This window comes from Pogona vitticeps, chromosome 5 (genome assembly GCF_051106095.1).
Source record: "Pogona vitticeps strain Pit_001003342236 chromosome 5, PviZW2.1, whole genome shotgun sequence".
NCBI lineage: Eukaryota > Metazoa > Chordata > Lepidosauria > Squamata > Agamidae > Pogona > Pogona vitticeps.
The window spans coordinates 159,512,768-159,528,673 of NC_135787.1; the positions used below are offsets into that span (position 1 = coordinate 159,512,768).

At 42.8% G+C, this 15,906-nt stretch overlaps 1 protein-coding gene across 1 annotated transcript in view; it reads left to right on the forward strand.

The window, feature by feature from the left end:
* The window catches only part of LOC110089003 (solute carrier family 23 member 1), a 46,340-nt gene extending 31,041 nt beyond the window's left edge, over positions 1-15,299 (forward strand). The window contains exons 7-13 of the mRNA XM_020811715.3: positions 4-124; positions 2,435-2,591; positions 3,166-3,419; positions 4,761-4,925; positions 10,130-10,238; positions 11,782-11,877; positions 12,661-15,299. Coding sequence (XP_020667374.3) covers positions 4-124; positions 2,435-2,591; positions 3,166-3,419; positions 4,761-4,925; positions 10,130-10,238; positions 11,782-11,877; positions 12,661-12,926 — 1,168 coding nt within the window. The 3' untranslated portion in view covers positions 12,927-15,299. The remainder of the gene's footprint in view (positions 1-3; positions 125-2,434; positions 2,592-3,165; positions 3,420-4,760; positions 4,926-10,129; positions 10,239-11,781; positions 11,878-12,660) is intronic.
* Positions 15,300-15,906: the final 607 nt, after the last annotated feature.

Here is a 15,906-nt window from a genome sequence, read left to right on the forward strand (position 1 = left end):
TAGAACCATTTTCCTCATAGTTCTATTCTCTCAATACTTGAAGAATGTGCCCGTACCACTGCCTGCTTACCAGAAAAGCAAGAAATGCCATTTCTCCAAAATCTACCTCTTCCAGATCTTCCCTGTGAGTTACCTCTTTAGACTTTGTATAACTAAATAAACCAGAGCAGGTAGACAATGATTCAGGTAAAGCTAAATTGTGTTTCATTTTAATCAGTTACCTTTCAAATACCATTGGAGATTTTGAGGACATTCACAAACTGGTACATTCCATGATGTTGTGCCAACTTGCTACCTGTTGGTAAAACCTGGTGATTTTCAATGTTGTTTTCAACATGGTAAGCTATGATGTGTCATAGGAATTGTAAAGTGTTAGCGTTCACTCTTTCAGCTGAATCAAATTACATTTCACATCATTTGGTTGTCTTTTTTAAAAGTAGCAGTTGAATGAAGAAGTATTGTGGCAGTACCAGTGATGGTTTGGTTCTTCAGTAGTAGTCTGAGGGTCAGATCAGAAGCTATAACTACCATATCATTTGAGGAAGAAGATATATTAGTGTGCTAAACACAGCACAGAAACATAACCCCCCCAGTCAAACCCCCCCCAGAACATTTTTTAAAAAGGACTTACCAGTCCGAAGCCTCCCAGCGCTCCGCTGCCTCAGCTGCGGCAAAGCGCCCGGCCAGCTCAAGTCCCCCTGGCACTGGATGACCTCTGCCTCCGATCGCAGTGGTGGGGGACCCCCAGGAGCTTCCCCGCTGCCATCGGAGACCTCCTGGGGGTCCCCCACCACTGTGATCGGCACCTTCAGGCTTTCCCGGGGGGTAGACCGGGCCTACCAGGGGAAGCCCTGAGGAGATCTCCTGGGGGTCCGATCATAGCGGCAGGGGAGCAATTTAAAATTTCTTGCCCTTTTCTGCTGCTGCAATTGGACCCCCAGGAGGCCTCAGGAGACCTCTTGGGGGTCCGATCGCAGTGGTGGGGGACCCCCAGGAGGTATTTGATGGTGGCGGAGAAGCTCCCAGGGCTTCCTTGCCACCATCGGAGACCTCCTGGGGGTCCGATAGCGGTGGCGGAAAAGGGTGGGAAATTTAAAATTGCTCCCCCGCCACCACGATCAGACCCCCAGAAAGTCTCTGATGGCGGCGGGGAAACCCTGGGACCTTCCCCGGCGCCATTGGAGACCTCCTGGGAGTCTCTTTTCCTAACCGTTGGGGTGAAAGAGCAGCCTCTTTGCCATAAACGGTTTGAATGGAATGAAAAAAAGATAGGGGAAAATTGAATTTGCCGTCCTTTTCCCCTGCCTTTTTTTCATTCGTAGATCGAGGCTCCATTCGCAAGTTGATGTAGATTTTTGCGAACAGAGCCATTCGTAAGTCGAGATGTTCGTTGGTAGGGATGTTCGTAAGTCGAGGTCCCACTGTATTAACCATTCCATTCAATTTGGTGTCATCCACAAATTTGATAGGCATTTCTTGCAGCCGCTCATCCAAGATATTAATAAAAATGTTGAAGAGCACCAGGCCTAGGACTGAGCCTTGTGGAACCCCACTTGTTATCTTCTTCCAGTTTGAGACGAAGCCATTGATAAGCACTTTTTGAGTACAATTCTGTAGCCAGCTGTATATCCACCTGACAGTTGTCCTATCCAGCTCACACCCAGTTATATTGCTAATTAAAATATAATGTGGCACTTTGTCAAAAGCTTTGCAGACGTCAATATATATTATGTACATTGAGTTGCCCTGATGCAACTGATTTACAGATTGCGTTGGCCCAATGAGCCACAGATACACAAAAAATACTTGATTATCATACAGATTAATGTCATGGCAGATGGGATGTCATAGCGGAATTATGTGTTATCAACCTCCCATTGTTTCCCCAACATAAGAATGTAGAACATTTCATTATTCCTGCCCCATTTCATTACTTGGGCACAAGCTCATCTAAGCTGCACCTTACCGTGAGGGCAGCACGGGGAGCGGCTCAACATGGAACTGCCATTTGCAGTAACAATCTCATGACTTTTTGTAAGATTCAGTAGCTTTTCAAGGTTACAGCTGTGCTTAGAATAAGTTTCTGCTCATCTTATCAACCCCTTGTGATGATCCCATGTACAACTGTGCAGTTAAGCTAGGTGGGAGTTAATTCAAGTGGCAAAAATTGATAGCAGTTTTTGTGTCTCAATAAAAAGAAAAGCACAGGGTTATTAACCAAAATTTAAAGGATAATAGGCAAGATCTAGTAACATTTGTCATGATACTGGAAACTGGGTGCAACTGTTAGAACCCATTTGTGCTACAATAGTATTTCTTTGACATACCAGGTATACACAATAGACACCTGGTTGATCAATAAAAATATAACTTTCTGCCTGGAGACCTGAGTTCAGCAAATAACAAAGATTCCTTGTCTCCTGTAACTGGGTAGGTGCTGTTTGCCCTCACAATTACCTGGCTTCTATGTTTAGTACTCACTGTCACTGACGTCTTCCCTACGGACTCTAAAGCGTATGGCTATTATGCTCGGACAGACAGCAAAGGTGATGTTCTATCCAAGGCACCTTGGTTTCGGTTTCCTTACCCAGGTATTGTCATGCTGTAATTTTGTTGATATTTGCTTCCTCTTTAGGAAAGAAAACATTGGTTATTATCCATCATCAGTGAAGTTCAGATTATTAGAATATAGATCCCAAATGCATTTTATAAGATGGGGGAGGAATCTGATGGTGCATCTTTTGTCCACCATATAATGAATTGCTGGCACACACAGCACACCAACCTGGTAACACCTTCCACCTGCAGCAATTTTAAAATGGAGAAAAATCAAAAGTTCCTCAAGGGGTTCTTGAGTGGCCTATAGCTGAATTGTGGAGTAATTTGAAGTTGCTCCTGCTATTGTACACAATCTGCCTAAAGCAACTCTTGGTCTTCTAGACTAGCTGGCGACTTTTCACTCTAACCATTGTAACCAAAGAACATAGGAGTTAAACAAACAAACATATACTGTAGCTGGTGATATTGGTGGGAGTCGGTTCCAACACTGGGCCAGATTATGAGAATAACCGAGATGAATTGAGTAATTTATGCTGAGGAGCCTTCAGTGCCTCGGATCCACAGATTTAACCTGGACAATATGTTTTTGTGTTTCCTGACATATAGGTCAGTGGGGAGTTCCCACAATCAGCCTAGCTGGGGTATTTGGCATCATAGCAGGAGTGATCTCCTCCATGGTGGAGTCAGTGGGAGACTACTATGCTTGTGCTCGCTTGTGTGGGGCTCCGCCCCCTCCCACTCATGCAATCAACCGTGGAATTGGAGTGGAAGGGATTGGCTGCCTTCTGGCTGGGGCCTGGGGCACAGGAAATGGTACCACTTCTTACAGTGAAAACGTCGGGGCTTTAGGCATCACCCGGGTAAGTCTGTTTGCAATTAAAAAAAATTAATTCTACTACAGAATTGTACTACCAGTTTTTGAAGAATAGAAATGAATACACATTTAAACAAAAGAGGGCCTAGTAGAGATAAGAGGTGTTTTTAAAATGCTGTGGTCCTGAGAAAATCCTTCCTTGTCAGATTGTCCGCTCCAGAAAACCCTGCACACGTGCCATGCTAGATTTCATGCCTTGCAGAAGATCCTGGGAACATTTTCTAGGATGGTCCTGTTCTGCTGTGATCTGCACATTGCAGGATAAGTTCAGCACTCAAGTGTTGGAGTATCTTGGTGGAGAAAAGTCATAATGAAACCTATAAAGCCCATCCCCTAATTCCTCTGAAACATGGTTATGGAAATATGGTTGCTTTAACTAAAAACAAGTTTCTAAAACAGTAACTCAGAAGGACAACATGTAAGGTGGGAGGGTGGAATTTCTGTCTCTGCTGTATATCAGACTACCACAAATTCTGATAAAGTTTCTGATTTTAAAAATCATTTGTCCTTCTCTAAATCACTCCTTGTAGATAAGAATTCAACTCATATAATGATTTTTTGGTTTATATTGTCAGCATTGCATAAATTTTTAATCCTAACAGTAGTAGCATATTCTCAACATTCAAGAACAGTTCTGTAGTAATGTGCCCATTGTTCTCTGTCTTACCAGAAGGGTGATGTTCAGTAACTCTTATTCTAATTTCAAGAATTCAGAGTTAATAACGTGACATGTCTTATTGAAAAAGTAATTGGTATTTGTGCTGCCAAGTTGTTTTTGAGTTATGGTAACCCTTATTGGGTTTTTTTGAGGTATTTGAAATGTTTCCTGTTGCTTTCCCCCAGTGAGTCTTAATGGTCAAGCAGGGATTTGAACTCATGTCTCCTGAGATCTAGTCCACAATCTATCAACTGGTTCTCATTCATTAGTGTGCTAAAAGATAAAAATGTAGTGGGCAGACCCACTCCCCTTGCTTAGACAACCACATGAAAGCAACCTTGCGAGCATTCTGCCCCCTGACAGGCTCGCTCTCCTTTGCATGACCGGTTCCAAAATCAGGTCTGTGACTGGTCACACCACTCACTGTGCAAAAGCATAACTTTCCAGATGGAAAAAAAATATCAGTGTATGATTGCTCTTAAGGGTGCAGTTTTTCTTAGTTAGATTTTGGGCAATATCTTTAACAGGGAACTCCATGGAACATTGATCAGACATAATTCTGCAGAATATTCGGGTAAAATTGTCTAGGTTGCCAGAATTTTGAAACCTGCCAGTCTCCTTGTCTTTTTTTAATGCTTTTGCCATCCTCTTCTGTTCCTCTTGACACAGGTAGGAAGCAGAATGGTCATTGTCGCTGGTGCCTGTGTTATGCTTTTGACTGGCATGTTTGGCAAGATTGGGGCAATGTTTGCTAGCATCCCAACACCCATCATTGGAGGCATGTTTCTTGTGATGTTCGGTATCATCACTGCCGTGGGAGTTTCCAATTTACAGGTAAGAGTTCTGCTCCCCCTGCCTTTTTGGGGGGCTGTGGTGGGTGGGGAAGATATTTTTATTCCATGTGAGTGACTCCACAGGCCTACCACTGGGCTAACTAAGGATGCTACCTCACATGACAGATGTTGGCAGTCAGTTGGAAGCAGAGTTGCAATGCTGAAGGACAAAGCTGCATATGTAGTATTGGCTACCTGGCAGCCACAGATTGCACTAAAGTATGCTGTATTCTCTGGACTACAAATACCATTATTTTCCCCATGGTTAAGTGAAGATTTGGCGGGCAGTTTGTTTGGCTTTTGAATAGGGAAGTGGAGCCTGAGTGCTCATGAGACAAAATGAATTGGGTCAGGCCTGGGTGAAGGAGAGTGATTTGGCTTGTGAGCACTTCCTTTGCAAACAACCAAACCACAACAGTAACAACTAGATTTGAGTATTTATTAAATGTGACCTCATTCCTCATTGAAATATGTAATCCGTGGGGCAGATTAAAATGCAAGATACCTTTGCATAATAATCTGAGTCGGCTAAGAAGTGTCCTAATAATTTGAGGTAGCTAAGAAATGCCCTAACAGTGCAAACTGAGATTCAGCCGAGTTCATAAATGACTATTACAGACAGATACCCACGTGTAATAAGTAGCTCCTCCTATTATGTGTGGTTGATGCACTTTGCAATGCTGATGATTGCTCGCAATTCTCTGTTAATTAGCACACTGATAGCACTGATAGGATGGCTACATATGAAGATCCCAGCTGCCTATTACAAATCTTTTATGTATTGCTTGAAAACTGATAAAGGCAGAAGGGAAGCTTGGGTTCCTGATGCCATGAGGAATTATATTTGAACTCAAAAAGCAACTCAAAAAAACCTCAAAATGTGCATGGAGCACAAAAATGTATACACCTATTAAATATTGCCATTAGTCAACATTATTATTTAATTTGTGTACATATTTTAAGTTTTATGAATCTTTTAAAAGTCAAGGTTGACTCCTGGTATAATTAAGGTATACAGAAATATAAGAACTATATATGAATGTGAGGGGTGAAGGCTCTAGCATTCCCAATATGCAACCTCAGCAGTGGCTAAAAGGGAATGGAGGATTAGCTACAGGGTGGGGAGCATGCACAGTCGAGAGGATGTGGACTAGCAAACTCATTTAGGCTCCAAGATGTTCTGAAGGTCTCCATGCAGGCACAGGGAAAACTCCAAATGTGTGATTCATAGAAACCATGAAGAAGAACTGTTACGTTCATGAGTGTTTCTTGCTACACTTTCCCTGCGAGAGCTGTAACTGGCCTCTATTATATTTTAAAGTCTGAATTGTAACAGAAAAAAAGAAACATGCTCATATAAAAATCTCACTCTTTAATAACACTTTTTAAAAAATTATAGCAGTGTTATCTGAGATTTCAGTTCAGATCATTTCAGAAAATCTCTTGTAGCGTTATTTCAGAATCTGAATGGTGGTAATAAAGGTCAATCTGCCCTATAAATCAGAGAGATACTCATGTAAGGTCTACTCTTACTGATGTTGATTTTTACAGCAACAGTTAATATTTAAGCTCAATAGTTTTATTTTGCTTTTCTTAATCTTATAACCTCAAACATGCGTAAAAAAAAAGAATATAGCCTAATATATTGTGAAAGATTATTAATCTGCCTACGAAGCCACACAAAACAGACCTTAGTGTCATGTTATCTCTGATTGTTCAATATTCTGCATTTCAATATTCATTATCTCACGTAGTCTGTCTTTAAAGTGAAGAACAGTCTGTACACCTTAACTGCACAGGGACCAAGTACTATTTTAAAATAAGATGGAAATACAATCGTAAGACATACCACATTTCAATTATTTCATGCTATCAATTTTCAAGGTGTGAGGAAGATCAGGTTCCAAAAGTATCATATTCTTTTTGTTCTTTGGCAGTGGATGAAAAGAGCAAGTGGATATTATATTTGGATCAAACAGGAAATAGTTCTGTTTACCCTGCCTCCCTTTCCCGTATTGTTCTCCAGATGCTGAATTCTTTACTGTAAACCCCTTTACTGTAAATAAGAGACCTTCCCAGGGTGACAAATTATTTGGTTTGAACATTGGCTGCCCTATAATCCTGAGAAACTCTACTCTCCCCACTGCTGCCACTGCTGCTGAAGTTGTAGTTGCCAGCAAAATTCAGAAGCAACTGTCACAACTCAGTGCTGTTGGAGAGTGTCAAGTATTCTCTTGTACTGTGGAATAGTTTCGCAAGGCTGTGTTAGAAGAGGGGGAAAGGAAGAGAATGCTTTTGACAAGTTGTAGTGCAATTTGGGCTTGGCAGAAGTAAACACAACAGTGGCTGCTCCCCCCTCAAACAGGGATTCAAAGGCTATGCATGGCTCTTTGGCCATCTCTTGTCCACCATGTCCTTTATTTTATTTATTTATTTATTTATTTATTTGATTTATATCCCGCTCATCTGGTAAATCTATACCACTCTGAGCGGCTAACAGGAACATATATACAATTATAATAAAATAAATTAAAAATCAATTAACAGAAAATGACAAAAATCATAAATAATTGCAAATAATAAATAGATAAAGAAGAGAAAAATAAATTAAGTTAGATTAGGTGCTGGCAGGAGGGAAGGCCTTGACATAGAGCCATGTTTTTAGTTGAGTTTTGAATGTACCCAGCGTAGGGGCCGCGCAAATCTCAGGAGGGAGATTGTTCCAAAGGCGAGGAGCCACCGCCGAGAAGGCCCGGTTTCGTGTCTTCTCCCTCCGGGCCTCCCTCGGCGTCAGGCTCCTCAGCCTCACCTCCTGGGTCGCGCGGGTGGTCCGGGTAGAACTTGGTGGGTGAAGGCGTTCCGCCAAGTATCGAGGTCCCAAACCGTTTAGGGCCTTATAAGTGAGCATTAAAACTTTGAAGTCAATACGGAAACGAATGGGCAGCCAATGCAGTCTAGCCAGGATAGGAGAAATGTGATGGAATTTTCTCCCTCCGGTAAGGAGTCTGGCTGCTGCATTCTGCACCATCTGGAGTTTCCGTATCAGCCTCAAAGGTAGCCCCACGTAGAGCGCGTTGCAGTGATCTAATCTTGAGATTACGAGCGCGTGTACTAAGGTGGTGAGCGCCCCCGAGTCAAGATAGGGCCGCAGCCGGGCAATCCGCCAAAGGTGGAAAAAGGCGGAGCGGACAACCGACGCCACCTGTGTTTCCATGGTGAGCGTCGGGTCCAAATGTATGCCCAAGCTGCGGACCCCACTCACCGGAGCCAGGGTGGCCCCCCCAAACGAGAGAGAGCCAACCAAGCCACCAACCACGGGGGGGCCCACCCGGGGGGGCCCACCCTCAGGACTTCCGTCTTGTCCGGGTTCAGCCGCAGGCCATTTTCCTGCATCCATTCCAGTACAGTCCCCAGGCAGCGCTGAAGGGACAGGACGGCATCACCTGCAGTTGGTAAAAAGGAGATGTAGAGCTGGGTGTCATCAGCATACTGATGACACAGCGCTCCACACCCCCTGATGACCCCCGCTAGCGGCCTCATATAGATGTTAAATAGCATTGGGGAGATAATCGACCCCTGTGGAACCCCACAGTTGGAGTTCCACGGGGCCGAGACACTCTCCCCAAGCTGAACTCTCTGGGGGCGGTCCTCCAAGAAGGAACGGAGCCAGGCTAACGCCAGGCCACCGATTCCCAACTCGGAGAGCCTCCCCAGGAGGATACCGTGGTTGACGGTATCAAAGGCCGCCGAAATATCGAGGAGGACCAGCAGAGACGTTTTGCCCCTGTCGGCCTCCCTCAGCAGGTCATCATACAGGGCGACCAATGCCGTCTCTGTCCCGTGGCGCGGCCTGAAGCCCGACTGGAATGGATCCAGGGCATCTGTTTCATCCAGGAGTGCTTGAAGCTGGTCTGCCACCACCCTCTCCACCACTTTGCTCATGAAAGAAATATTGGCGACGGGCCTGTAATTGCCAATTTCGTCCGGCACCAAACTAGATTTCTTTCGTATGGGCCTAATGAGTGTCTCCTTGAGGGCAGATGGGAATCTGCCCTCCAGGAAAGACCCATTTATTATTGCTGTGGCCCATTCAGTTGTTTTCGGCCTGGCTGCTTTGATTAGCCAGGCCGGGCAAGGGTCCAAGGAGGAGGTGGTGGCCTGACAGCGGTCAAGCACCCTGGCCACAGAATCAGGCGTTACTGGCTGGAAAGAGTCGAGAATAACCGGGCAAGACAGAGCGCTGGACATCTCAGCTCGATTCACTGCATTTAAAAAAGGAGAGAGCTCCCGGCGGATGGCCTCCACTTTAGATTTTAAAAATGCTGCAAATTGGTCAGGTGAAAAACTAGGGAGAGGCCCATCACCCGGACCAACTCCGGATAGGTCGCGCACTATACGGAAAAGCTCCGCCTGCTGGTTGGACGCTTCGCTTATCCGGTTAGCGAAGAATGATCTACATGCAGCCTTCACCTTATTCAGGTAAAGGTTAGTTGCGACCTTGACAGCTATCCAGTTGTTGTCTGTCGGGTTCTTCCTCCATCTACGCTCTAGCCTTCTCCTAATTCGCTTCATCGCCCGGAGCTCCAGGTTGAACCAGGGCGCCGGACGAGTTCTGCGCCGGAGAGGGCGTTTGGGCGCGATCGTGTCAACTGCCCGGGTGGCAGCGGTGGACCAGCTGTCCACCAGGACGTCAACAGGAGCGCTAGCCAGGTCAGCCGTAATCCCTCTCATGGCCTCCTGGAAACCGATCGGATCCAGTAGTCTTCGAGGGCGGACCATGGAAATAGGCCCCTGCTCCCTGCGGGGGGAGAGAGCCACTGTGAGCTTAGATTTTATCAGGTGGTGATCTGACCATGACAAGGGGATAGACACAAGGTCCGTCACCATCAGACCACTCTCGCCCCAATTGGAGGAAAAAAACAGGTCTAGCGTGTGGCCACCCACGTGGGTGGGGCCGTTGACATGTTGGGACATGTTCAAGGAAGCCATGGTTTCCAAGAACTCAAGAGCTGGCCCATTATTGTGCAAGTTACACTTCATAATACTATTGTATTTGTACAGAATGTTTTGTATATTATTGTACCCTAAAACCACTTGTATAATGTACGTATATACAGAGACAAACCATCACAATTCTATTTAACTGGTTTTCCAAATAATAAGTCTACTGTATGGAACTGTAAATAACACTCCCTATTTATTCAGTATACAGACATGAACTCTTCAAGAAATCTATTCATCTTTGGATTTTCTATATTTGCGGGTTTGACAGTTCCTCATTGGGTACAGAACAATACAGAAATACTGGAAACAGGTACATGAGGAGACCATTTTTTTGTTTACTACTTCCATCTAAAGCAATTACAATGTAACTCACTAAAAAGAGGAGTGCGGTTCCTATTAGTAACTTTCTATCTACCCTATAGCCTATATTCATATGTTATGTGCCCAGTTCTGCCAAATACATAAGCGTGGCTTTCTAGAGTTCTTGCTTATGTAGAGAACCTACACTTGAGCAAGAACCTCTTTCCTTCAAACTTGTTGCTCTCCGTGTGGAGAAAGCAATGACAAAAGGGCTGGACTTTCCCCTTCTGATGGAAACAACTGGGTTGAATGAGTACCTATTAACAGATACATTGTTCATACAAAGATGTAGCTGAATCTTGATTTTTGCAAAACATAATTTTAGTCTTGAAATCCCCAGTGAAACTGCTCCATATACCCTTCTGATGCTCCATGCAGACCATCTTTTTAGCAGATACAAACACATTTCAATGCCTGAATATTGTTTCTGGTTGTTGTGGGTTTTTTGGGCTTCTTGGCCGTGTTCTGAAAGTGGTTCTTCCACCCACTCTCAAGCCTACCCAGAGCACAGTTTGCTGTCCTCTGAAGATGCCAGCCACAGAGACTGGCGAAACGTTAGGAAGAACCACTTTCAGAACATGGCCAAGAAGCCCGAAAAACCCACAACAACCATTAGATCCCGGCCGTGAAAGCCTTCGCAAATACAATATTGTTTCTGTTGGTATCACTGAACAGAGCTGAAGATGGACTGTGTGAATCTAGGTAGATAATTGCTATTAAAGGTGCCTAGAGCCCTACTCAGTTGTTACTTACTGAGTTCTGTCCAATATATGAGCAGAGGAGTACACAACCCCCCTTGTAGCTTTCACCATGTAGGGAACAATATGAGTGCAGAAAAGAGGTTCCTAATCATGTGTAGGATGTCCATAGGAGCAAGAACTGTGCAATTTCCAGGGTTCTTGCTTGTGTGGAGAGCTTGCACATGAACGGGATCTTCTACAGGCACATCACTCTCCATGTGGGGAAAGCAAAGAACCAAGAAGGCTAGATGCTCCCATGTTTATGGACTGGAGAAAATGGGATAAGTATAAGTATGTTGTTAGACACCCAGAGTAGACTTCAGTCTAGATGGGCAGGATATAAATTAAATAAATAAATAAAATATTAAATAAAGTTCAGGTGTTTTCTTCCACTGTGTGCCCAGTTCATAATACTTTCTAATAAAAGACTGGGCTTCATAACCCATTGGCTTGACTCACTAAGGCAATCTGATAATCTCATGTTCCTTTTGTGTTTATGAAAACACTGGGTATGGAAAAATTATACAAAAGTCTGGACAGTACTTAAGACACTGGCCTTAAGGCATCCTTTTGTTTCGGTCCAAGACCATTTTGTATTACTCATATTAGAATTATTTTAGTGTGAGGTAAAAGTAATGGGGTGACTTGTAGTGGCTACTCGAAATGGCTCCCCTCTTGGATTCAGAGATTTGGTGAGGGCGGTGTGACTGCCTTGTGTTCTGATGTTTATTTGACCAATGATTCTATTTCTAGGAATTACACAGCTAGACCAAGTGATCCAGGTGCTGCTAACTACAGGCATGTTTGTTGGGGGATTCCTAGGCTTTCTCTTTGATAACACCATCCCAGGTAGGACTTACAATAATTGTCTAGCTGTCTTCCCTGTAGGCTTGCAAGTATGGCTGACTTTTGCAGTAGTACAGATAAGGCTGCTTCTGGCTCCCATTACAAGTCACAGAGCCTTGTAGAACAGGTCTCAATAAGGTGCCTTAAAAAAAAAAAAACTAAAATGCTGGCTAGGGCTGGTTACAGGGATCACATAACCCCATTACAGTGGCTCCACTGGCTTCCAATTCCTTTCCCGGCACAATTAAAAGCGCTTCTTCTAACCTATAAAACCCTAAATGGCTTAGGTCCAAGCTATCTCAAGGACCACATCTCCCATTAGGAGCTTCTTGAAGTGTTAAGATAATACAAAGAGGCCTTTCAGTCCCACCACTTTCACAGGTGCATTTGATGAGGACACAAGAGAGGGCCTTCTCTGTTGCTGGTCCCAGACTTCGGAACTCCCTCCCACAGGAAACCAGACTGCTGCCTGCTGTCTTTCTGCAAGCAGCCGAAGACCTTTCTCTTCAAACAGGCTTTCCTTTAAATGGCTGGTTGACCAAGTGGATTTTTAAGGGAGCATTTTATTCTGTCTTTCACTTGTGTTTTTAATATTGTTCTTATTAAGAATTTTAATGTAGTTGTTTGAAACTTTTTAAATATTGTAATAATTTATTATTTGGGTTTTAACTTTATTTCTTTTAAATACTGTGAGCTATCATGAATTAATTAATTAATTAATGACCAATTAATATCTCTCTGTGGGACCTTGCTAAACTCTCTTTCTCTCCCCCCACCCCTTGACAGGGAGCAAGGAAGAACGGGGAATTGTGGCATGGAAAGAGGGTTTTAAGGAGGAATCTGATGATACAGTGGATATTTCAGACATCTATGACCTACCCTTTGGAATAGGTTCCAAGTTCTGTGCTGCTAACTGGTTTCGTTACCTGCCCATGTGCCCCAAACGGCCAGCTCATCCCAGTGCAAGGAAACACAATAGTTATGGACAGAACAGCAATCACAACATAAGTTCGGAAAGAAACACAGAAATGAATGTGGACACAAGGATATAAAAGACCACAACCACAGATAAACTTGGTTTACGAAGCCAATTAAAAGAACCTTTAATTTCTTTTCTGCCAATTTTCATGTCATGACTGGTTGAAGCAGTAACTGGTTCAGCATGAGCTTGTGTGAACATTTATTTATAGCATGAATACAGTCCCCACTTTGAGGAACAGCCTAGCAAGAGGATAGAGTTCAGTGGCGCTCATGAAGAATGTATTCTCTACCATGGAAAGCTGTTGTCTGCAAAATCTGGTTGAATAGCAGAGTAACTGGAAAAGCTAGTCCAAAGGAGTTAAACTACTGCCCTAGGTCTCACCAGATCCAGCCTCAATGACTGCCTCAGCCGGACTGCAACATACTAACTCCTTAAAAGTCTCATTTATTTGCTGTGCCAAACTTTTGAATGAAACTGTGGAATTAAAAATAAATCTATAATATGGAATTGTTAGCTTTAAGCTGCTTTCGGGCTTCATAAAAGCTAGAAGGCATATGTAAATAGCCAGACAGAACAAATGTTATGCATATATGTTCTACATGAAACATGTACTGATGTTTTGACTATTCTTGCTTGAAACCTCTTGCAAGAAAAAGTGGCTAAACTAGCCAGGAACCTCTCAGGGCAGAAAAGCTTACCGTTGTGACCAAACCAGAGCTCCTGCTTTGTTGCTTCTTTACTAACATAGAGTTTGAAGTCAGTTTCTGGGTCCAGGCTTGTAACAGGAATAAGAAGATGCAATCCAAATTTTTTTTTTCTGCCTGAAGTTCCTGGTAAATTTAGATGCTTCTTTTTGCAGGAGACAAATGGGAGTTGCTTTGACCACTACTACATTTCCTTATGAATGGTAAAGCCGGAATTCTACTCAATATTATATGTGAACATATGGCCATTAACTTTGGTATGCTAAGTCTTGGGCATTTAGTTTCTTTTTTAAAATTTTAGATGGCCAAGTGTGACTCTCAACAGCTCCTATAATGACTTTTCTATGCAATATGAATGCCTACTGGAAACTCTGAAGGATGGGGCTATGGTCTATCCAGTGTTCTCTGAAGCAAAGAATAAAAGCCCGTCTGCACTCAGGATATACCTCAAATATGTAATCTTTCTGGCATGCTCAGAGTTCACTTTAGACTTTTCTGTTGACTTTATCTCAGTCTATCCCTCTGCAAATTCTAAAAGTCTTAGGCGACTACAAAAGAGAAATCTGTATAAAAGTTTTAAATTTTTTTTTGGCATTCTTTCTATACTGGTTTCTTGGCCTTCATTCACCTGCTAGCCACCTCATTATTTGTTCAGTTGATAACACAGTTGTGCATGTGAACATAAATGTGTGTAGAGGAGGTTTTCACATATGGTCCTTCCACAAGTAGGAGCTTAATTGCTTCTAAAGAAGCAACTTATTCAGCTAAGACCTATGTAATGTGTGCTCTGCATGACCCTTTTCTCCCCTACTGGGAGCTAATGGTTTATAAGGATTGGAAAGCATATCTTCATGGAGCTGCAAAGTTTAGATGATTAAGTGCTTTATGAAATCAGTTTCTTTTGATCGATTTCTTATTCAAAGAGCAAATTTTAAAGCAACAAGTATTAATTTTTAAGGAAAATATTTTTCCTAAAGCTTGGGTACTGAATACAATTTTGGAGAGACATTCTTCCTCTCTCTTGGACAAAAGACAATGCTGTACCATCGTCATTCCCCAAAAGTGGAGGCCACTTATGCCACGACCTCTGGAATTTACAGTCCAAAACATCATGGTCCCAGGATGTGGGAATGAGTGATTTTAAAGCAGGGTTGGTCAACTGTAGCCTTCCAGATGTTTTTGCACTCTAGTGCCAGTACCTTCCTGTTATTGGCTATGACAGCCAGGACTGATGGGCATTGTAGGCCAACAATGTCTGAACAGCCACATCTGTTATTCCTGATCTAAAAGGTGAATGCATTTTTCCCCAGAACTATTGGCAGAAATCCTGGTCAGCTGCTATGCAAATAGCATTAACTTTTTGCACTGCATTGTCCTAACAGACCTCTGTAGACATTATCTGTTGTATACCAATATGTGTAACTCTGTATGCAACAGATAATATCTATGGAAATTTCTTAACTTGAGCCACTTGGCCTCTAAAAGTTATGCTTTTGCATAGAAATGCAACAAGATTTCAGCCTTTTTGTTGTCTTTATGCAAACATATACAGGTTTTATTATCAAAGTAATAGATTTAATTGGGAGGTGTTTTTTTTTACTTTGTGGCTAGTCTGGTTTAACGTACATCACAATGGTGCACATATCCAAAATGGATAATCTGCATTCGTTATCTCTGCCCCCCTCAGCAAGTGCTTCTAATTTCACTTTCAGCATGTGATTAAACCCATATTTTTACAATGTGGATTTGGTATTTTGTATGGCTAACATTCCATAAAAAATAAAGACTGTACTGTTAAAAATACTTGGGAGACCATAAGTCCCATTACTGTAACAGAGAATTATGCTCCATGTCTCTGAAGCATCATTTTAAGCTATGATGTCAATTAGGCAAGCCAGTCTCCTGCAGTGATTAAGCAAGTGAGTGATGAATATGAGGATGAGAATATAAAAACCATATAGATTTCTTCAGAGTTCTTTCAAGTATTTAAGAGGAATGCCTGCGTACCCCAAATGATTTCTGAATAAACACTGTTCTTCGCTCAGCTCAACTAGCCTCCCCGTGATCAATGACATAGGAAATATCAGTCAATTCAGAGAACAATGCCATGAACATAAAGACATGTTAACATTCTTATCTCCTGGAACACCTCTTTTTTGAGCCGACCATAGTATCCTGCCTGGCGCTTTGCTAGGAAAGTCCCATTCAAATCATTGGAATGCAACTACAGCCTCACTATGGACTGTCTTTTGTCTTTGTTGGTCTTCTCATGAATTATTAGCTCATGATTATTAACTCTTAAGAGTGTGAAATCCTCCACTAGTCCTACTTAATTAATGAATAAGT